Source organism: Carcharhinus amblyrhynchos, chromosome 16 (assembly GCF_965287045.1).
Source record: "Carcharhinus amblyrhynchos chromosome 16, sCarAmb.v2.hapA, whole genome shotgun sequence".
Lineage (NCBI taxonomy): Eukaryota > Metazoa > Chordata > Chondrichthyes > Carcharhiniformes > Carcharhinidae > Carcharhinus > Carcharhinus amblyrhynchos.
The window spans coordinates 24181846-24205943 of record NC_137339.1 but is presented as its reverse complement, the minus strand read 5'-3'; the positions used below and the strand labels follow the sequence as shown (position 1 = coordinate 24205943).

Sequence of the window (24098 nt, the reverse complement as noted above, 5' to 3'; positions counted from 1 at the left end):
GAACTTGTTCTGACAATAAAGAGCTTCTCCTTTCACACCATCCACTTTCTGCAAGTAAAGGATGTTGCTTTGGGACCTGTATGGGTCTCAGCTATGGCTGCCTCTCTGTGGGATATGTGGAGCTTTCTTTGTTCCAGTCTCACTTGGTCTCAGGTCTCAGTCTTGGTCTTGGTCTTGGTCTCAGTCTTACTTTTCTCAGGTGCGTTGATGGCTGTTTCACTCCATTATCTGCTCTTGCCCAAACTGGAAAATTTTATCAACCTGGTTTCTTTTTCCCCACGCCTCCCTCACTTTCACATGGCCTAACTGTTCCCAAATGGTGCAAGGATCAAGAACCAGAAGGCACAGATTTAAGGTAGGTGGCAAAAGAAGCCATGGCAACATGAGGATTTGCTTTTCACACAGCAAGACCTGGCATGCAGTAGCTGTGAGTGTGGTGGAGTAGAGTCAACTGCGGCTTTCAAAAGGGATTTAGATCATCATCTAAAATTGTAGAGCTACCGGGAAAAGCCAATGGTATTTGAGTCAACACTAGGTGAATTGCTTCTTCAGCAGGTCAGCACAGACACAATGGGCTAAATGGCCTCCTTCTGCACTGTAACCATTCTATAATTTTATGATTTCCGATTCTTGCTCTTGTTTCCTCAGGTTTTTGGCTCTAATTCTTGGGATTGGCTATCAACTGATATCCATTATAAACCTACTGACTCCCGCACTGCCTTGACCACACTTCATCTCCCAGCCCCTGCTTCTCATAACATTTCCATTCATTCCCTCAATTTCTCTGACCCCGTTGCATCTATTCTGATGCTGCGTATGTTTCTGATATGCCTACACTGAACCTAATTGAGGATTTTCCTCCACCATAGTTTTCAGGGCTCCCAACCATTTTGATTTCCAGCCTTGCTGCTCTCACCCCTCCCCTGCACTGTTCCCAGAACCACATTAGGTTGTCCACACCTTCCAACTCACCAGCCTCCACATTCCATGGATCACCGTCCACCTTTTCTACAGCATCTGGCATAGCGCCATCACCAGAAACACCTTCCCTTTCTCTTCCATATCAGCATTCCAGAGGGGTTGTTCCCTCTGTGACTCCCTGATCTATTCCTCTGTCATCCCTCTCCCATCCCCATGACATTTTTCCATACAAGCACAGGTGACACAACACCTAACCTTTTACTTCCTCCCTCCTGACTGTCCAGGGACCCAAATAGTCTTTCCAAGTGATGCAGCAATTTAATTATACTTCTTTCAATGTAGCGACTGTATTTGTTGCTGTTGATGTAGTCTCTTCTACACTGGGGAGTCCACTTTGCAGAACATTTACATTCAATTCATTTGCAGGATGTGGGAATTGCTGACAAAATAAACAAAAAGCAAGACTCCGAACTTCCCACTGCCTTTATTAGTAAATACATAGAAGATTATGTGCCAAAGAAGCAAATCTGTGTGTTTCCCAATCGGAAACCACGCATGAACAGGAATATCCACTACTTCCTGATGTCCAGATCTGAGGCATTCAATTCACGTGACCCTGATCTGTAGAAGTAGCCCAGATACGATCTATGGAGAACCATCAAAGATGTCAAGAGACAGTACTGGACCAAGCTAGAATCTCAGGCTAGCCACACCAACTCCTACTGATTACGGCAAGGTCTGCAAGGCTACAAAATGAAGGCATGTAGAATCAGGGACAACAATCCACCCCTCCCCAATGACTTCAATGCGCTCTTTGCCCGTTTTGGGCAAGGGGTCAGTGAGACGATGTCTCCCACCCCAGAAGCCTCAGCTAAAATGGTATCTGAGATCACCATTGCAGATGTCAGCTTCTTGAAAGTCAACCCACAGAAAGTGACTGGCCCAGATCGGGTATCCTGATGAGCACTCAGATTCTGCATGGACCAGCTGGCGGGAGTATTCGCAGACATCGTTAACCTCTCCTTACACCAATCTGAGGTCCCCACCTCCTTCAAGACGATGACCATCAACACTGTACCAAAGGAAAGCCAGGCAGTGTGCCTTAATGACTATCACTTAATGACATCTGCCATTATGAAGTGTTTCAACAGGTTAGCCATGGCATAAATCACTTCCGGCCTCCCAGATTGCCCTGGATCCACAGTTTACCTGTCACCGCAACAGATCCATAGCAGACACCATCTCTTTGGCCCTAAACTCAATCCTGGAACACCTAGATAACAAGGACACCAATGTCAGACTCCTATTTATTGATTACAGCTCAGCCTTCAACACCATTATTCCTACAAAACTCACCTCTAAATTGTGTGGCCTTGCACTTTACTCCTCCCTCAACAACTGGATTCTAGACGACCTAACCCACAGACTGCAATCAGTAAGGATAGACAACAACATGGCCTCCACAATTATCCTCAACATCAGTGCCCCTCCAGACTGTACTCAGCCCCTTACAAAATTCCTTATACACTATGATTGTGTGGCCAAATTCCACTCCAACTTGATTTTCAAGTTTGCTGATGACACCATCATCGTCAGATCTCAAACAATGATGAGATGGGGTACAGGAAAGAGATAGAGAATCTGGTGAAATGGTGCGATGATAATAATCTCTCCCTCAATGTCAGCAACATAAAGGAAATGGTCACTGACTTCAGGAAGCATAGTGAAGGACATGTCTCTGTCTACATCAACGGAGAAGAAATGGAAATAGTCAACAACTTCAAGTTTCTAGGTGCCAGGTCACCAAAAACTTGTTCTGGTCCCTTCATGCTGATGGTTTAGTCAAGAAAACCCACCAATGCCTCTACTTTCCCAGGAAGGTAACGAAATTAAGCATGTCTGCTACAACTCTCACCAACTTTTACAGATGCTCCTTAGAAAACATCCTTTCCAGATGTATCACAGCTTGACATGGCTCCTAATCTCACCAAGACTGCAACAAACTACGAAGGGTTGTAAATGAAGGCCAGTCCATCACACAAACCAGCCTTCCATCCACTGACTTAGTCTACACATCCAGCTGCCTTGGGAAAGCAGCCAGCATAATCAAGACCCCACACACCCCAGACTTACTCTCTTCCACCTTCTTCTGTTGGGAAACAGATGCACAATTCTGAGATCATGCACCAACCGACTCAAGAACAGCTTCTTCCCTGCTCCCATTGTACTTTTGAAAGCACTACTTTATATTAAGTTGATTTTTCTCTACACCTGAGCTATAACGGTAGCACTACATTCTGCACCCTTTCCTTCTCCCCTATGTATTCCATGAACATTTTTACTTTACGCCTGTCATACACATTCCTCAAGTGCTATCTTTATTATCATCTTGCAAGATAAATTCATGCACACCATACATCAGGGACAGATCTCAAGGAGATGTTTTTTCAATCTTAAGTACCTCATTCCCTGTGAAAAGGCCATGAAGCCTGTGAGGGGTGGGGGGAGGGGGCCAGTGTTCAGCGCTTTCTGCACCAGATTACTGCCCGTGGTACCCGCACTGTTGCCGTAACATGTTGCTGAACTGTCACATAGCCACTACCTTCCAGCTGCTTTTCTGTCGTCTATATCTCAAGAGGGTTACGCTCATCCATCTCAGCTTCCACATTTCCCTCCTGCAGATTGAACAACAGAGGTTCGCAGCAGGAGAAGCTAACGATGAAGGGGATGATGCCAACTAGGAGTTGGCAGCTGCCGTCTCTCATATGCCAGGTCTCCAACCGTTCCCCTCATATCATCACAGTCGAGAGCGAGAGGCAGCATCAAGCTACCAAGTTAACCCTTTCAGAAGAAGTTTAAAATGTGCAAATGTTCACAGGGTGAAAGCAGAAATGAAAACTGCTTTAAAAATGGATTGCCGCCTTCAGAATGTGCTCAAAGATCTGCCACAGATTTGTGTTAGGCTGTCCAAACTCAGTCTGACTTACCCCCAGCGAAGCAGATGAAAGAAACTCCATATCATTGGTTATCATTTACAATATGTAAATATGTCCAATTGAAACTGCGTGGATGTGATCGGCCCCAGCTCCCATCCAATTTACAAACAGGCTTTGGGAAAGCCTTTCCAACGTGCACAAGTGTCAATAATGGCAACCACTGAAAGGTCCTCATTGAAAGAGATTCCCCACATCTTTGCATGTACTATGACAGATCGAAAATGGTCATTTCCATGATGCGTGGTCACTATGTGTACAGGCCCATTTCTTGAGGGCGATCAGGCTAAATGTGTCTGCATCAAACATAAACGTCACATCCAATAATTACCAAAATAGAATCTTAGAATAGAATTAGGAGATGAGGTTTTAACCAGTTAGAGTTCATCCACTTGTATGGAGTTCAAATCAGGCCCAAAGAGTAACACATCTGTTTTTACGTTGTTATGTCAATCCATGGAATCACATAACTGGTAGCAGCCAATAGCTAAGCAGAACAGATTTTTTGAAGATGGTGGTCCTGAATATCTGTTTCTCACGCTGCTGGTTTTCTTGGGATAAAGAAGCTCCCAATTTCAGCAGATTCTTCCGTGATTCCAGTCATGACATTCTCCTTTGCTCATGCCCATTGTTTCAGTTTAGGCTGCTGTTATCATGATGCCAATATCTGCAGCGGCACAGCGGTTAGCACTTCTGGCTCACAGCGCCAGGGACCCGGGTTCAATTCCCAGCTTGGGTCACTGTCTGTGCAGAGTCTGCATGTTCTCCCCGTGTCTATGTGGGTTTCCTCTGGGTGCTCCGGTTTCCTCCCACAGTCCAAAAGACGTGCTGGTTAGATGCATTGGCCATGCTAAATTCCCACTCAGTGTATCCAAACAGGCGCCAGATTGTGACGACCAGGGGATTTTCACAGTATCTTAGCTGCAGTCTTAATGTAAGCCTACCTGTGACAAATAAATAAACTTAAACTTTAAATATTTTGCACATGATACTGCCATTGCCAGTCAGCACAGGTGTAAAATACTGGGGCCTGCTTTGCACATGATTTTAAAAGGATACTGACTGTCCTACTAGGATATAAATATGACAGAGCAACCAAAACTGGACTTACAATTATAAAATCAGTTTATAACATTGAAGGGAAATGATGACCACAGCGCAGGTAAACTGAGGAGAGTTATTTCTCCTCAGGCCTTTGTCATTTTATTTAATAGAAACTTTGATATTTACTCAAGAAATTGCGGAGGCCATTGTCCCATCCTGGGGCAATCTTGCAATTGCTGATGTGTGGGATTTGTGTTCCCGCCCTGATAGCATCTCCCAGAGTTGGATGTCCAGCAGTGTCAGCTCCACACTGGAAATAAGTGGGCGGCGAAGAAATCATTTAAATATTCATTTTACTATGATTTAAATGAGATTGGGACTGGGAGCCTGGTGCGAGCCTGGGGCTGAAACTGCTGGGCCCACTAGTAACTTGCTCGCCGCCAGTGTGGTTCACTCCTGTGTGGATTGCAGCGGCTCACCACTTTCGGGGAACTAGTGGCCCAGCCCTGCAGCAGTGAAAAGGGGGACAATCGAGGCCCCCCCCCCCCGAGAGGGTTGGGTGGTTGGGGGGATGTCCCCTGGGCATTGGCACCCTGGCAGTACCAGCCTGTGCCCCCGGCACTGCCCAAGGGGCAGAGTGCCAATGCCCAGGGAGCATCCCCCACCACCTGCCATGGGCAATGCCAAGGGGGTGAGGCCTGGGGGGCTGACGGGGACAGGGCCTGGTGGGGTGATTGGCGGGAGTGAGGGGGGGAGGGTTCCTCCTGCCACTCTGCAGACTAGATCAGTGGGGGAAGGATGGAGACCAGAGATCGGGATGTGCATGGGAGCACAGGTGGGAAGGGTCCGCCTGTTTGGGGATTGGGGGTGTGAAGATGGGGGTCTGGGCTGCGGCGGGGTGGGGGGGGTCAACACTGCGGTGGGGAATGGTAACTATTGGAGGTGGCGAGGGCTGTGGCGGGAGCAGGCCTGGGGATAGTCGGGAGAGCCAGCGGGCCATGGGGAGGGTACTTGCAGAGCAAGCAACACAGGGGCCGTGGGGCTTGCCATCAATCAGGAGGCCGGCATTGTTCCGATCTCTGTCCGCTGAGCACTGTGCTGCCGGCCTCTTGGATGGGGTAGGCCCCGCCCACAGCTTTATAATAATATTCACGCCGGCGGCCTCTGCGGAAGATTCTTCTCTGAACTCCCACTGAAAAACCCAACGTGAATTACTCCAGTTTTCTCGTGAATTCGACACACAGAATTTTTTTGGGAGAATTCCAGCCAACGTCATTAATTAAATAAAAATAGTTTTTTCTACTTGTAGAAATAATAGATAAAGCCAGGCAGAGTGACTGCTGCTAATGGTTCATCATAGTGAATCAAAAATTATTCACAATCTTCTACCTACTCCAGCACATTGTCTGGGCTGATCCCCTGGCGGAGCTCTGAGGGTGTGCTGCAATATCAGAGATTGCACTGAGACCCTACATGCCTGTTTCAGTGGTTTAGGTGGGCATGGAACTCACCTGGTGTCCAAAACCAATAATCATTGTCTAAAAGCACGTCACTCTACTCACTGCTTGTAGAAGCTTTCTGCTAACAATTAGCTGCCATGCCTGTCCATTTAACAGCAGTGGCTGCATTTCAAAAGTAACTAACTCTTTGTGACGCACATTGAGGTGGTTTGATGATATGACTGGGTACTCGGTAAATAAAAACTTCTTTGTTTAAAGCTTTCCTGAAATTGTGACATTTTCAAACATTGGGTGGGTTGTTCCAGCCATGCCCGAGGTCAACAGACCCTTCCATGGTCCATCCCTCACCCACTCTGATCCCCATGGCAAGCGGGACAGGAAATTTCACCCCCATTATCCTTGACTGTAGACAGTGGATGGAATTTTCCCACCTGGCCTGCCTCGGGAATTGTAGCAGGTGGGACAGAAAATTTGGCGGACAGTTGAAAAGTCTGTTGATCTCAGGCTGGAATTCCTGGCCTTGGTGGTGGGGGGTGGGGGGGGGGGGTGGCATGTAGCCGGAAAATCCCACCCATTTGTCCTCAGCGTTTTTATTAAATTTGGTATTAATTCCCAATCCATAGCTGATCGAGAACTGACTGTCAAGGGATGTTGTGTTAACCTTAGTTACAAGTTATAAACAGATATGCACATTAACAGATGAGGTGTAAGTAAGAAGTCTGGTGCTACTGCTGTTCAAGGTTTTTCTCATGAAAGCTTGACATCATCTGCCATCTGTCAACTACAACCGATGAATGCGTTAAAACTATTTTGATTGACCTGAAGATCTTCCTTTCATAACTCAAGGCTTTTTGCATGTGTGCTTTAATAAGCCACAGAGATGAGTAAAGCAAATGTACTGAAATCTCTGATTTATTGTATAAATTAGACTTTAAAATTTTTCATATTGAATTTCCACATGTATGTAAGCATAACAAAAAACCATCGGGACTAAATATTAAGAGATTTTGCCAAGAAGTATTGTTCCAGTTAAGTAGGTTACAAAAGCCACAGAACCAGAATTTTTGGCTTAAACAGTTGGTAAATCGAGGATTTGAGTGTGACTACTAATCAAGGTTTCTTTCAGGAGACAACTTCTTTTAAAAAGTCATGTGGCCACAAAGCATGGTGAGATTTAACATGTTGTGCCATCACCTAATGGGGTGTTGCTTTAAGCCTGTAATTCTCTACATAGTGAATTACTGTGCGAGATGGTAAGTGTAGCCCTACCTGCAAATGTTGACAATAACTTTGCATTCAAGTGCGCTGAAATATGGTCAGTGACATCAAATGTTCTAATTTGGTATGAGTTTTTGCAGTCAGCTGCATTTTATTACCTTTGGCATCAAATCTGATCAAATAGCAAAAGGCGCTCAAAGGCATCAAGTGTTCTCAAAGCTATCAATTACACATAAAATAATCAAATCACTCAAAAATGGAAAATGTGCTCAGCCACCTGTGTCGTAAAATACAAATAAATTAATTACTTAAAATAATGTCTGAAGTTATTCAGTTTTTCATTTAGAAACATAGAAATATAGATACTAAGAGCAGGAGTAGGCCATTCAGCCCTTCGAGCCTGCTCCAGCATTGATTTTGATCATGGTTGATCATCCAATGCAATAGTCCTTCCACTGAGAGCATCACCAGACCCAGGGCCCAGGAAGGAAGGTCACCAGGGGGGCTGTGTGGATGGTACCAAACGCCAGGGCCAAGGATTAGAGGGGGAGAGCATGTCCAGGCTTGCTGCACTAAACAGAATTTCTTGTTGTTCTCCAGCCTGAGCAGCCAGACGCAGAGCTCTAAAACTGAAAGACTGGCTTTAAAGAACTTTGGAACCTTCAGGCAGGCGTTTCCAATTTTTTATAAAGCTGGTCTGTCACTTTTAGGCCATTCACACTGAGTTGCTGAACTGTTGCTTCCAACCTTAAAGCAGCCTTGTTGGCCTAATCTTCTTGAAAAGCCTGCTAAAAAAAGACTCGCAGAACTGTCTGAAGGTTGGAAACATCTGTGCAGCAATTCAAAGAGTTCTTGCTTGAAAAATGGTAAGTCAAATTTTAGGGTTTATTTTTAGGGCAGGAGAAAGTCTTCCACTTCTTCTACAGAATGGACACAATCACATGCAAGTATTGAATCCTGTTTCCAAATATGAATTCACTGTCATTGTGTTCATATCGTGCAATGTGCATAACATGTTAATGAGATCTGAAGCAGCCACTAAAATCAAAGTTATCATTTACACCGTGTTATAAATAACCAATGGGATATTTTTCAATTCAGATTCATAATATTGTATGATGCCAATACAATAAAATTTGTACTGTCTGGTTTGTTTAATAGTCGCAGTGGATGACCTATAGGACTCACACAAATTGACACTGTATTATACTGTTGCTGCTCTTAATATTAATGACTCATGTTGCATATGCATCAGATGATATTTATAACCAGATGCTAACAGTTTATGTCATCATTTCACTGGGACCTTGCTGTGATTAGTGGATTGATATGTGAATCTTGAAAGGTATAAAATATCATGCATGATTGAGAATTTAAAGGTGGAGATGGGGTCTAGGTGGTGAGTGAGGGGACCAGAAGGGTGAGAAGCATCACACCCATAATTTCTCTCCCTGGCCTTGACCAGATCCCCAAAAAATTTAATTCATTTTCGTCTCAGGGTCTATACGTCACATTCCTCTACCGTTCTACTCCCCCAGGAGTCTGAGGGTCTAAACTCTCTCCTCTCACACCCCAAGTTTCAGGGTCTAGGTTCTCTTTCCCGTCTCTCCCATCAGTCTTCAAACTGTCTCTTTCTCTCTTCCTCCACATCCATGGACATACATTCTGCCTGTTTCAGCTAAATAAAATAAGTGACAGCCATTTGCTGGTACATTCCTCAAGATAATGTCTTGACCAATCAGAATTAATTTGCCTGATTTGAAATTACAAACAATATTTTGCAATTAACTGTGAGTCACCATCAACTGGTGCAATGTTCATGACACCAATCAGAGTCCACTTGCCAACCAATCAGCATTCTCTTCTCATGAAGTGTGGTTATTGCTTCCTTTACATTTGGTATTATTGCGAATTCTCCTGTTATATGCAAAACAAATAGCTTTGACAAAATATGTCTCAATTTTTCAACAATACTCAAGTTCTGTACTATCAAATGACTGTGGTCTTTGGGTGTCAGTGTATTAGTAACTTCTATATTTCCAGAGCAATAGGGTGAATAAATGAATCCTTCTCTTTTTTAAATATAAATGCTCCTCTTCTGGGTGATCTTAAGTTATATTTCTCACTCCATGAGTGGGATTTTACGACCTCGCTCGGGCAAGGCTCGTAAAATCCCGCCTGAGGCCAATGGGGAATTCCGTTCAGCGAATCTCGCCCGTCCTGGAATCAGTAAAGCATTAAAATTCCAGCCTATGACTAAGAGCACACAAATACATTGCTCACAGGTAACATTGAGGAAACACCTTTAAAATGTCCATGACAAAATCTATAAAATCTAGACATACACATACATATAAGCTACCGTTGGTATTTTGTTGATGCATGGAGTTTTATAAAGTTATAAATTGCTGTTAATAGATGTTAAATGCATTTGTTTGTTCTTTTAATACAACCATTAATACATTGGGTATGATAAATACATTGACCTTTTAGAAAAGCACCAGAGGCATGTCATACGAATGTGTTGAGCTTTGATTTGTTACTGACAGTAATCTCTGACCTATATAGTTTTTGGATTTTTGGCATTTCCTGGGCTGAAGTATGAACCCAAAGCAGATGGCCCACTCTGGGCTTTTGTTATTGATTAATTGAAGATCCTGAGTTAAGTTCACATTAGAGGACATTTGTTTCTAAAGAGGCCATACTCCGTATGTATGGAAATTGGCAGACAACATATTGATCTGACTAAATTACTAACTGCCCTGCATATTTTCATATCATTTGTAAATTTGCAACTTGTTTTATTCATCCCCTTATCCTATTCATTTGAGAAGATAATGGCTAACGGTAGTTTTAACATGGTGCTCTGTAGAACGCCACTTGTAACCTTTCTGCATTCAAGTCCACTGCAAATAATGATAACCTACTGCCTACAATATTTTACCCTGTAACCTATTCAGAATAATATTTGTTTAACAATGCAATGAGATCGATGATGGAACTTCCCGATTCTGCAACTGAGCTTTGGTAGGATTCCCGGAAAAATGTTATAATCTTTCACTGAAAGGTGTGGAGCATAAGTTTAAGGTGCAAGGGGCAATGTTTAAAGGAGATGTACGAGGCAAGTTTTGTTACACAGAGGGTGCCTGGAACTCGCAGTGGAAACGAATACGATAGTGACTTTTAATGAACGTCTGGACAAATACGTGAGTAGGATGGGAATAGAGGGATACGGTCCCCGGAAGGGTAAGGGGTTTTAGGTTGGGTGGGTAGTATGGTCGGTGCAGGCTTGGAGGGCCGAAAGGCCTGTTCCTGTGCTGTAATTTTCTTTGTTCTTTGTGTGGAGGCAGATTTTGAAACTCCAACCATAAGCAATTCTAATCATAATCATTTGCAACAGCCTTCCACTTGTCAATTTATCAAAAACTTCTTGAGCTCAAGGGGTAGAGCCACCGCACTGGGTGCAATCATGAAATTGCGGCCAAAATACACTTGAAATGACGCTGCTTAGGTTATAGTGCAAGTGTGCATTAAAATTCATTTACATAATCACAAACATTCCTGCAGCAGTGCCATCAGATAATGTAATAACACAGAACTTTTTTTCCATTAAGGAGTATTTTTGATGTATGTAAGAGGATGTGTGTACAGCATGAACACAGCTAAAATGGGTTTATCACTAAAAATAAACATTTTCAAGAAGGATGTCAGTCCTCCGCTCATCAGTGACCTGATTTCAAATCACCGAAGATGACTTAAAAAAAACTATACCGATTTAATTGGCACACACTAGACACTTTATTTATAAATTAAATATTTTTTGAAATGAGAACACTCCTAAAACCCCCTCACCAGTGCCTGCAAAATGAACAAAATTTGAAGAGCCTTCCTGAACCAGTGCAATCAGTGAGATTTTAACATGGACACATGATAAGCCCTTGTGGACCTGGAATGGCAAATTGACATAAACTAGTAAAACAAGGTTGGAAGCTTGCACTAAATGATTTTGAACGCAACTCATTTATGTGCAAACTTCTCCAATTTTTGCACTTCTTCAGCTGATTCCGCCTGAGTTGAACAAATATTAATCACAGAAACCTTAGCCGAAGATGTATAGGCTGGGATTCTCCCAAAACAATGGGAGTAAATGCTGCTAGTTTTCTTAGTGTGATTTCCAGAATGGATCTCTGGCACTCTGAGCATCATGCAGTGCCTGAGCAGGATTCACTCTGAAAGTCAGGGGATGAAGCCTATCGGAGAGGCTGGCAGCATAGCGCTGAGCGGGCCACTGTCCATGCGCCAATCTGTCAGTGTGGAGATCGATGCATGTGCAGTAGCACACCCCAGCCCCCCCCACATTACTGGCTTCCTGATCACTGGCCTGACCCCCGCCCCCCCGGTCGCTGGCCTCTTGGACCTCCCTGGGCCAGCCCCCATCCCTGCCTGTCCTGATCTCCCTGAACCCCCACCTCCAGATACTCCCCATCTCCCCCTGTCACAGACAGTCTCGATTCCCCTCCCACAGCGATGACCAACCCTCACCCCCAGGCAGCCTTAAACCCCCCATCCTCACACTGATGGCCAGCCCTGATTGTCATTCTTCCTCCCTCTACCACCGATCCCAGTACAGAGAGGCAGTTGTTCACCTCCCACCAATTGCCCCGCCAATAGACCCTACCCCAATAGGCCCTGCCCCCCCCCCCCCCCCTCACTGGCTCTGCCCCCTTAGCACTACTCAAAGCCGATGGGCAGTGCCAAGGTGCCTCCTGGGCAGTGCCTGGGCCAGGCTGGTACTGCCAGGGTGGCACTGTCCAAGGAGCACCTGATTATCCTGGACCTCTGAAGGTGGGGGGCGCTTGATGGTTTCTTTGTCCTCCAGTGGGGTCAATTCGCTTATTTCCCTTTAGTGGGGAGTGGGAGTAAATCCTGCTGGAGGTCGGTGGGAGGGGCAGGTGGGAGATGCACGCAGGCCTGGAGAATTGTCCCGGGCCTGCTGAATTGTCCCGGGCCTGCTAATCAGATGCAAGTGGGGATTTCCATATTGTAATCAGCTCTGTGCTATTTTCGGGCATGGAGCTAATTACACTGGAAATTTTGGTAGCAGAGACAATGACGCCCAGTGGGAAGCCTGGGAAATGGCTGCTGCCTATGTCTCCCTGTCCGCTGCGCCACTAGACAGAGCAGTGGGCTGGGAGGATCATCCCCATCGTGTCAATCCATTTTACTATACAAGGTACCTAGAAATCTCTCAGCCTGTTCAATGGCATTCCTGATTTGGAAGCCAGCTATGCTCAGGTTAGTGGGTTTGGAACAGACACAAAGTGGGTCAGCTCTGGGAACACCAGAACCTGGCAGTGGGTGACAATACCAGCAAGGTCACTGTTCCACCATGTTGTGATTGACATATGTGTACTGGGTAGCTATCAAGTCTCAGTTGCATTGTTTTAATTAGTTAATAAATAGAAGATTTGGGTGGCATAGTGGTTAGCACTGCTGCCTCACAGTGTCTGAGATCTGGTTTCAAATTCTGGCCATAGGTCACTGTCTGTGTGGAATTTGCATATTCTCCTTGTGTCTGTATTGGTTTCCTCGGGTGCTCCAGTTCCCTCCCAAGGCCCAAATATATGCGGGTTAGGTTGATTGGCTGTGGTAAATTGCCTCTTGGTGTCAAGGGGACTAGCAGGGTAAATACGTGGGGTTATGGGAATAGGGTGCGATTGTTGTTGGTGCAGGCTTGATAGGCTGAATGGCCTCCTTCAGCACTGTAGGGCTTCTACATGCTAAAGTGGTAGTTAAGAGCCATGTTCACATTCTTGATGTAAATAAGTCTGCGTTGAAAGTTAATGGAGGCAGTTTGTAATTAAAGCTACTTCAGTTCTGCTTACAAATAACCTATATTTATGCAGACCATTTAGCTTGTACTGAAGGCATTAGCCTGTCAGAAGAGGGGTGAGGACTGTAATAAATGGATCTATCTGCTTGACCACCGTATTACTAACTTTTCTGTATGTTCAAGCTGTCAAGATAGCTCTTTGTTATGTCCTGAGAACCTATATGGAGCTTTCCGCTGCTGACATCAAATCTGTTCAATGAAAGTACTGGAATTAAGCAAGATCATACTTCCTCCATGAGCTAATGGCCTTTAGCTGAGGGTCAAATTGCATACCAATACCCTAGAAAATAGGTAGAAAGCAGGTCGCCCACCCTGCTGTTACTGAGCTCATCAACAATAATGTGACGTCTCCCACAACCTTTGCATCCCCATATGTGTTGTGTGTACCTGTCATGTCCCCTAATAAGCCTATATAGGTTCTATGCCTATGAGTGTCACAAAGACAATAGCTACAAATTTGTCTCTAGCAGCAAATGCAATTGAACAGGTGAAGCGCCGAGGACAATAACCGCCTGTATTATATTGCAGCTGGAAAACTTTAAAATAAAGGGAAAAAACATTCCTTAATAATGAGTAATTCTTACCTAACTCAACTTTGACACAAACAAAGTTAGTGACTTGAACCAAGTCAGAGACAATTAATCCTATTGCTTCTGATACGTAACTTGAAAGTAACAAAGATTTTCCAATGTCCAAAGCTTCCTGGCTAAATAAGGTTTGATCTATGCCAAGGTTTAATAAAGACCATGGGATTTTTTTGGTTTTTTTATTTAGCTAACTTAAGTGGAAATGGCCATTTTGAAATGTCTGAAATGTTTTTTGGTTGCATTGAAGTATCAGAGTTCGATATGATCTATGTAGAAAACTTGAATATTATTACACTTTCTGTGATGGCAATTTTGAAATGTGACCAGATCAGAAATTCCATGAAGTTACACTTAACTATTTTAGATTTCAGCATTAGTGTGAGCACAAGGTGTTTCACTCCAGGTGTGATTCTATTGATCCACCAGGAAGCTTATATCAAAACAAACTTTATTTAACAATGATGTGGAGATGCCAGTGTTGGACTGGGATGGGCACAGTAAGAAGTTTCACAACATCAGGTTAAAGTCCAATAGTTTTATTTGAAAATCACCAGCTTTTGGAGCACTGCTCCGAAAGCTCGTGACTTGAAAATAAACCTGTTGGACTTTAACCTGGTGTTGTGAGACTTCTTACTTCATTTAACAATAGTCTGACTATAACAAATTAATTAGTGTAAGTTTTACCAATTGAAATACTTAAATAAGAGCTAATTCTTTACTGCCAGCTGTCTCTATTAGTTCTAATTTAAGCAATATTCCTCATAGATGTGAACTCCTCTTCAAATCAGTTAGCAAAAACACACAGGCTTATATGGTTTTTAACACTTCTGGAGAGAGATATCTATTTTCTAGTAGGTCCCAGACTTCAATCTCCAGACAGAGGGAGAAATGCTATTGCTTCTTGCAAATCCAGACAACTGCTTGCTTTTCTGTCTGTAAACCTAGCTTTGTCTATTCACATGACTCAATTTCTTGTCAATCAACCTAACTAACCCAACTGAAACTCCAGGGGAAAGCCCTAAAAATAACAAAACTGCATTAGCTCACATTAAAACACCCCAATAACCAGGAGAAATTGTTCTTTTACATGCTCAGTATGTGGATTGCCGGTTGCAGGCAAATTAGCACAGTGATCAGAGTTGAAGTTTAAATTATTCTCTTCACAAGAAACATGACACAAATACATTTCTTAAAGGCACAGCACAGTCACAAATGTTTGTAATGTTCTTTTAGATATTTTATGAGTAAAGTATTTATTTGCAAAAAAAATTGGTTTCAAAGGGACATTGTTCTGTTTAAGCAGCCAAACAATTAATCATGGATTTTAAAAATTTGACTTAAAGCAATGGGAATTTCATCAAAATATATAGAAGGTTTGAGTGTAGGATATTTCAAAGTGTCAAAAATATAAAAGTATGGAAAACAAAGAAGATCATCCAATATGCAACCTTTTTGATAAGTATATGTCAGATTTGCAAATCTTTGTGCCACACTCAGGAAAAACAGGAAAAAAAACAAGTATATCCTGTTGGTTTCTTTGGATCTTAGAGAGGCTTGGGACATTCATGCATCTACCAATCTATAAATACAACTTGATCTACCAAAAATACTTCCAATTGACCTCATGGTCACCCAAGAACAATCAGCCTTTAATTGATCTCACAATGCACTTATTACAGTAATTAGCTTTTCAAGGAACAGACTATCTTCTACACAAATCCATGTTAAAGAATAATATTTGTTGTGTAACACAGTGCAATACTTCTATCTTTATTAATACCTTATCTTCTGATTTACTGCAAATAAACCATGAAAGATCTATTGGTATATTTAAAATTTTTACATTTCTCGGATTAAAGTGACTGCCAATCTTTCAGCTTCCCTCATCAGCAGCAATTAAGTTCTACATGACCTCAGATTATTGATACTTTCAATAATTAAAAGCTATGGCCTTATAGGTGAGGTGGGGCAGCACGGTGGCACAGCGGTTAGCACTGCTGCTTTACAGCTCCAGGGATCCGGGTTCAATTCCTGGCTTGGGTCACTGTCTGTTTGGAGTCTCTGTGTTCTCCCCATGTCTGCGTGGGTTTCCTCCGGGTGCTCCGGTTTCCTCCCACATTCTAAAAGATGTGCTGGTTAGGTGCATTGGCCATGCTAAATTCTCCCTCAGGGCACCTGAACAGTGTGGTGACTAGGGGATTTTCACAGTAACTTCACTGCAGTGTTAATGTAAGCCTACTTGTGACACAAATAAGTAAACTTAAACTTAACTGCAAACCAGTAACAGAAAAATACATTGTATGCTTCATTCTTGTCATAAAGTAGTTACTATCTGAAGGTAGTTCAGTGTTTGAACTGAGAAATGCCATGGAGATACATCAATAAAGATGGAAATCATTGCTGAGTTCTCTATTTAAAGGTAGGTCTAACCACAATAGCATGACCTCCTGACAATCAGGACAAGGAGGCAGATTACAAATCCTCCCAGCCAGAATGAGAACTGAATTACCATGCTGTTGGCACCAATTCTGATTCACATCAGCCATCCAGTCAACTGAACCAACCAGCTCCCAAGGAGTCCAAGTTGCTGTGGTAGACATACACTTTACACTTTTACATGCATGCTGTAACCTGAAGCTACAAATACTGATGGCAGACGCTCAAATTTCTTCCCACCACATGGCTGGACTTCTCGTGCTCTTACCACTTGCTGTAGGCATATGTTGGAAGGATTTACAAGTTGATACTCAACCTGCTTGACCAGGCTTTGAACACACCTTTCTTGACCATCAAGTCCTGGAGTGGGACTTGAACCCAGAGCCTCTGGGTCAGAGGCAAGGGGCATAATGTGACCATTATGTCACAGCACCTGCCAAAGATGGAAATAAATCAACATAGAAGGTGCTGTACTTGAAAACTGCATTAAGCTCCACAAGGTAACTCTTTTTATCAGCTTTGTTTTATTTCATTATGTAGGTGGAACAACAAGATGTACGTATTTAACCAAGTAAACAGTAATTTTGTCTTTTAACATAGATACATACATTTGGATGCACAATCACAACAAAAATTGCACTAAAACAGTGTCTGAACAGTGCTTATTTCCGTAAATAATTACAATACTCAGCACTGCAACAAAGTTCAGCTTTCTTTTCGGATTTACAAACATCACTTATAAATTACATTTCTTTCGGTGAGGCAAAAGCGCCACTAATGCCCTGATCTCAAGTATGAATGACCTGAGACTTCAACAAATTCAAACACAGTTTAGTACCTGGAATGTGTTAAACTACAGTTGGACTCCGGTACATTGTACAGAAGTCTGAAATTGCTCTTTCTTTTTGTATCTCTGCCCTATAAATAATGAGTGCTTTGCCCCATTGACTATTTTTAGTCCACTAATAACTCCACTATTTTGGCCAGTGGAGGATTAATGCAATAGAGCCCCAGTATAACTCTGTATACCTGCTGCTGCTGCTGCAAAAAGGCTGTAAACATCCCTTATTAAAATTTCTGATCATTACACCCCTATTTGAAGCTGTTCAAATTATTCAGTGAGGAAGGCTTCTAAATGCGTCACTCTACAATACATTTAAGTTCGCAGACTATGCTGATTCCAAACTCAATGTCACATAACAGACACATTGACTTACAAAATAAATATACATCAATCACAAAAAATGGCTCTTAAGTATTACAGTAAGGACTCTTTAAATTAATTTGCTTAAATATCAAATAAATAGTAGTTAATACATAATTTTGCTTTAGCAGTGGTAAATGTCTGAAAAATATCTTCATGAATAGGAAAAAATATTAACAAAATCAAAACATTTTCTGAAAAATTATCAAAACATGTCAGTTATAAAATATTCTCACTCCACATAAAAAGGGAATAAATCACATTAATAAAGTAATAAATAATACAATACAAAAATAACTTGACTTGTGTTAATTAAATTCATAAAAGCTTGTGCTGGAGTAGCATAAGGAATATTACGGCCTTCATGCACGCCAGAAGCTTGTGTTTTCTTTAAAAATTCAGTTTTATCTGGATTAAAAACAAAGCTAAATAAATAGACAAACGTTAAATAAATAGGTAGAGTCAACATACAGAATTCAGAATAGTTTACATATTTGCTTTCCAGATTCATCTTAAACGTTATTTTAAAATTTACACAATAAGATTACGGACTACTTGTTCTAAACAAGTGCAATTTCTATGTTCGTAATTGCTATAAATATTTCTAAATCAATATCAATCACAAATTTACTGTATTTACAGGGTAGGTGAACATTTCATATACAATTTATTTTTTTTAGACCTGAATGCCCTTTACAGCTTGCTTGATGCTTTCCAGTAGTGCTTTGTTTTCTGGGTTCTGGTAGCATTCCATATTGGTATACATATCTGTGAGAGTATTAACATAGGCGTCAAAGTTCTGTTCGCTGATTGGCTCCTGCTGAACAATAATAAAAGAATGTCAAAACATGAATGGCATTCTTACAGTTCCCAAAGAAGTGACATTGTAAATTTGATAAACTGGATGTTTTCAGAGTGATCTTTATAAAGTGTGAAAAGGTCTTGTGGTTTTCCTACCACCACGGAACCTCTCATCTACACTTTTGACCACCATAGTTCATTACCCACTTTGCTAGGTTCCATCCTCCATAAATTCTAATTCAAATCTCTGGTCATCTCTCTGAATGTCCATAATATTATGGTGGTACCCCTCTGTGAACCATCTTGGGATCTTTCCTCATTGTAAGAAACCTGTTTTTCCAAACTGGGTTAATGGTGCAACAATATTCAGGTGTGTAGTAACACTTGAAAAAAAATGTTACATAACAATGTTCTCTTATATTGTGACCATAATGCAGCAAAACAATTCAATGTTGTGAATATAAGCAATGTGCAGGAACTGGGAGAAGAAGGTGATGGTAGCTAGGTGATGTCACCTTTGGGAAGGTGATTGATTGCATAGCTAACCCGACAATTCTTAAAGTACTAATAGTACCGTGACTGGCTGAACACTTGTTACATGTGATGAAAAATGATGCATTCTTAAAACAATACATAATTCCAATCCCTATGCATTAATAACTAATAATATGGCAAGATCAAGATATTTACCTTAGATATATGTTCGAGCAAAACTAATATTGCTATTTAAAATATGTTTAATTAGGATTATTTCCACCATGTTTTTAGAATTTCAAAGGACATATAATTGAAAATTAATCTTGTATTTCATCAATTCTAACATGAAAGTATTAAATAAGAACATAAGAACATAAGAAATAGGAGCAGGAGTAGGCCATCTAGCCCTTCGAGCCTGCCCCGCCATTCAATAAGATCATGGCTGATCTGTTGTGGCTCAGTTCCACTTTCCCGCCCTCTCCCCATAACCCTTAATCCCCTCTCTTATCAAGAACCCATCAACCCGCTTCTTAAAAATATTTAGCGAGGCAGCCTCCACCACTTCAACGGGCAGAGAATTCCAGAGATTCACCACCCTTTGAGTGAAGAAGTTCCTCCTCAACTCCGTTCTAAACCGCCTCCCCTTTATCTTGAGGCTGTGCCCCCTAGTCCTACTGTCTTTTTTGAGCGGGAAGAGTCTCTCCACCTCTATCCTATCCATCCCATTCATCATCTTATACGTCTCAATGAGATGTCCCCTCATTCTTCTAAACTCTAACGAGTACAAGCCTAGTTTATTCAGCCTCTCCTCATAGCTCAATCCCCTCAACTCCGGTATCAGCCTAGTAAACCTCCTCTGCACTCCCTCCAGGGCCAAAATATCCTTGCGCAGGTGCGGCGCCCAAAACTGCACACAGTACTCCAGCTGCGGCCTCACCAATGCCCTATACAGCTGCAGCAAGACCTCCCTACTTTTATATTCAATCCCCCTCGCTATGAAGGCCAGCATCCCATTCGCCTTCCTGACCACCTGCTGCACCTGCAAGCTGGGTTTTTGCGACTCATGCACAAGGACCCCGAGGTCCCTCTGCACCGTCGCCTGCTGCAGTTTTTCGCCACGTAAGTAATAGTCCTTCCTACCATTCTTCCTACCAAAGTGGACCACCTCACACTTGCCAACATTAAATTCCATTTGCCATTTCCTGGCCCATTCACCCAGCCTATCTAGATCCTTCTGCAGACTCTCCACACCCTCCGCACAATTTGCCTTTCCCCCAATCTTGGTGTCATCAGCAAATTTCGACACCCTGCACTCGGTTCCCTCCTCCAGATCATCTATATAAATGGTAAATAGCTGAGGCCCCAGCACCGACCCCTGGGGCACCCCACTAGTCACCAACCGCCAATCCGAATAGCACCCATTGACCCCCACTCTCTGCCTCCTATTTGACAACCAATCCTCTATCCACGCTAACACCCTACCCCCAACTCCATGTCCCCTGACCTTCTGCAATAACCTCTTGTGAGGTACCTTGTCAAACGCCTTCTGAAAATCCAGAAAGACCACATCCACCGGCTCTCCTCTATCCACTGCCCTAGACACATCCTCATAGAACTCCAGTAAATTTGTCAGACACGACTTCCCTTTAATGAAACCGTGTTGCGATTACAAGCAACCTTAGTTCTGTCAAACAATATTCGCTAACACAAAAAGTGGATTGGTTATGGTCCACTGACAGTCTATAACCAGCAGAGCACAGTTAGCCTCATCCTAACCAGGAGGCCTGAATCCACCTTAGATTATTAGTTGTCAGGCCTCGTTTAGTTCCATTTTGGGCATCTGCTACTGCTTCGGATGAGGGTGATGGTGGATGACAGTGAATGCTATGAAATCAGGTGAACACAACTGGTCTTGTTGGCTCCATGACAACACCGTATCTACATTTTTACAGAGCTTATCTTTTGGTGACAATAGCTGCTTATGAATCCTGGGTGGAACAGGCCTAGCTTCTGATCTGCTCAATCTAAACCAATTATTGCTGAGAGGTCTAAAACACCTGTTAAAACACCTGTAAAACCTTTTTACAAAAATACATGAGGGACACGGTGCCTGTTTCAGGCCTGGATACCTGCAAAGCCATTTTCATAAATATGGCAGCAGCTACAGCACAGGAATAGACGACTACACCTTGAAATTTGTCATTTTTGCCCCTAATTTCCAGCTGGTACAAGAATACACCTGCTGCCAACCATGAATAAGATTCAGATTCTCACTGCTACAGTACACACCAACTCAACACATGGCCTGTTTCACAAATACAGTCTACAATAATATCTTGGTTATGAAACACTGGTTATTAATCCACAGTGGAGTAATCTTCACTCTGGAAATTAAAATCTACTCCCTAGAAATTGCATTTAAGCCAAGCTAACACTCGAAATGGCAGTCTTAGTAGTTGGTAATAATTTCTGCTGGAAGAGCTGCTAGCTTGTTCTTGTAATGTTAAATATGATTTACTTCGACGGCGTATGCTTAAGAGTCCACTTACTGCTTTACTTTCTCTGCTAGTTTTAATCAGGCCAGTATAATCAAGCTTTATTATCTGAACTTTCACATGAAAAGCCACAAAGGTAGCTTTAATTAAAATCCAATTATAACTATATTAATTAGCTAACATCATTGTCCTACCATTATAAACTCATGTTTATCTCTAACTTGATATGGCATAAACTGATTTATTTTTCACGCAAGTGAAATGGCCAATTACTCTCTTCTAAAAGCAGTTTATTTTAATAAAGACATACCTCACATCCCATCTGAGAACATAAGGCAGGAAATGCATGTAGGATAATCTGAATTTAAAGTATTGAAGAAATGCCTCAACCAGAACTCACATCAGCTCCACAGCTCATCATAATTTCCCCCTTTGGGCATCATCATCTGTAGTTCTTTCAAATAATATTCACTGACACAAGAGGTGGATTGGTTACGGTCCATTGACAGGTCTATAACCAGCAGGGCACAGATAGCCTCATCCTAACCAGGAGGCCTGAATCCATCTCGGATTATTAGTTGTCAGGCCTCATTTAGTTCAGTTTTGGGCATCTGCTGCTGCTTCGGATGAGGGTGATGGTGGATGACAGTGAATGGCTCCATGGCAACTCTGTATCTACATTTTTAGAGAACTTATCTTTTGGTGATGATAGCTGCTTATGAATCCTAGGTGGAACAGGCTTAGCTTCTGATCTGCTCAATCTAAACCAATTACAGCTGGGAGGTCTAAAACACCTGTAAGACCTTTTCACAAATGTACATGAGGGACACGGTGCCTGTTTCAGGCCTGGATACCTGCAAAGCTATTTTCATAAATATGGCAGCAGCTACAGCACAAGAATAGAAGAGTGCACCCTGAAATTTGTCATTTTTGCCCCTAATTTCCACTTGGTAGAAAAGGACAATGAGAAGAAGTTTCGACCCCTATAAGACCAGAGGGTCTCCGTAATGGATTCAAGGAAGAAACTATGCTTTCCATTTTGGACAGGCTGTTGGTGTTTAGGACGGGGATGATGATGAACAGTGTGAAATCCAGCAAGTCAGACCAACACCATTACTCCTGCTGGTAAATTTTCTTTCTTTCTTGTCAGCAGCAGCAGTGTGGCCCCTTCAGACTGGAGACAAGAGAATCCAGCAGGAGGGCGTGACAAATGACTGACCTAACACTTTCAGGTACCAATCCCCACACACTGGCCAGGATTTTTACTCTCACCCCTCTTCCCCAGCTCTCACAGGTTCTGAAGTGGAAGTTGGGCCAGGGAGAGGGGGCTGGGGGGTCGGGGGGGGGGGGGGGGGGGGCGGAGGTAGGTGTTTGGAGAAGGGATCACCTTGAGGTTTCCGCCCTTTCCTATTTAACGCTGCGGAGGCCAGGGCCTTGGAGGGGAAGCATGCCCTTAACCCAGTCGGCTACTTCATGTCCTTTGCTGGCCCAGCCTCAACTTTTAGGCTGGCTGTGGATAACAGAGGATAAAGGTCAGAAACAAATGGAGTTTGATTCCAACCTGGAAGGTGGGGTGGGTGTGGGGGAGATCTTCACCATCAGAAGCCTCTTTCTGACTTTCTGACTGGGGATGCCCTCTCCTTAAGGCCTGGTGACTTGCAGACATCCCGTTGGCTCCCTTAGTCTATCCCCTGAAAGCCAATTGTCCCTGGCAGGCAAGCCCTAGGCCTTTGCTATTCTCCCCACCCCAAAATCCCGCATCAATATCCTGCAGGTTATAATTAGCAGAAACAGTAACTGAAGTAGAACCAAGGGCATAGGGCAGAGTGAGTGATGGATTGAGGAGTGATGTGCAGTATACTCTGCAGTTTTGATTTTGTGCCGAAAAATTAAATGCCTTTTGTCACACAAAGCTTTTATTGGTCTAAAGTTCTACACAAGATATCAAAACAAGAAAAGATGGGTGATGCCTGGAGTCCCTGGCCCGGAGTCTCCCAAAAAACCCCCCGATTTTTTAGCAGGATGTTCAGAGCGGCTCTTCAACACTCTGAGCATCGCAGAAATGCGTCATGCTGTTCAAAAGTCAATGGGCTGTGGCAGGTCCGTAAGCTCCCACCAGTGTACAATTCCATTCATGGGCTTCTCACATGGAATCTGTGCATCTTTTTAATGGTCCTACTAGTCGTAGTTGACGTGCAAAAGGGGCTTGGCAAGCATTACTTTCGTAATCCCCGGTTTCTGTTGGTGTGGAGCATAGCTGCAATACTGAGGCACACCAAAAAACAGCAGCAGGAACATGGGAGAATGACAATGGGTGGGCAGAATCTCACCAACAAATGGCAAAGTGTCCAGGTTTGACTGAAAACCAGCGTGCTTCTCTCCAGAGAAACAGGACGGTTTTCTCTCCAGATCTTATGACCCTGGGCAGTGCCAAACCTGTGCCAAGTGGCAGTGATGGGGGCATTGCCAGGATATTGCATGGCATATCCCTCACTCCCAGGGACTATACTGACCTTTACGCCCTTGGGGAAAATCCCACGACAGATTCACATCTGAGTGAACCTGTTGT

The 24098-nt window shown here is 43.0% G+C and overlaps 1 protein-coding gene across 6 annotated transcripts in view; it reads right to left on the bottom strand.

Moving 5' to 3' along the window:
• Nucleotides 1-17057: 17057 nt before the first annotated feature.
• Nucleotides 17058-24098, bottom strand: part of LOC145353892 (myelin transcription factor 1-like) — a 74636-nt gene continuing 67595 nt past the window's right edge. For 5 of the 6 annotated variants that reach the window (XM_080204838.1, XM_080204834.1, XM_080204836.1 and 2 more), the window contains one exon: nt 17058-18576. In XM_080204838.1, coding sequence (XP_080060964.1) covers nt 18433-18576 — 144 coding nt within the window. In that variant the 3' untranslated portion in view covers nt 17058-18432. The remainder of the gene's footprint in view (nt 18577-24098) is intronic. The other variant, XM_080204835.1, reaches the window with a different exon arrangement.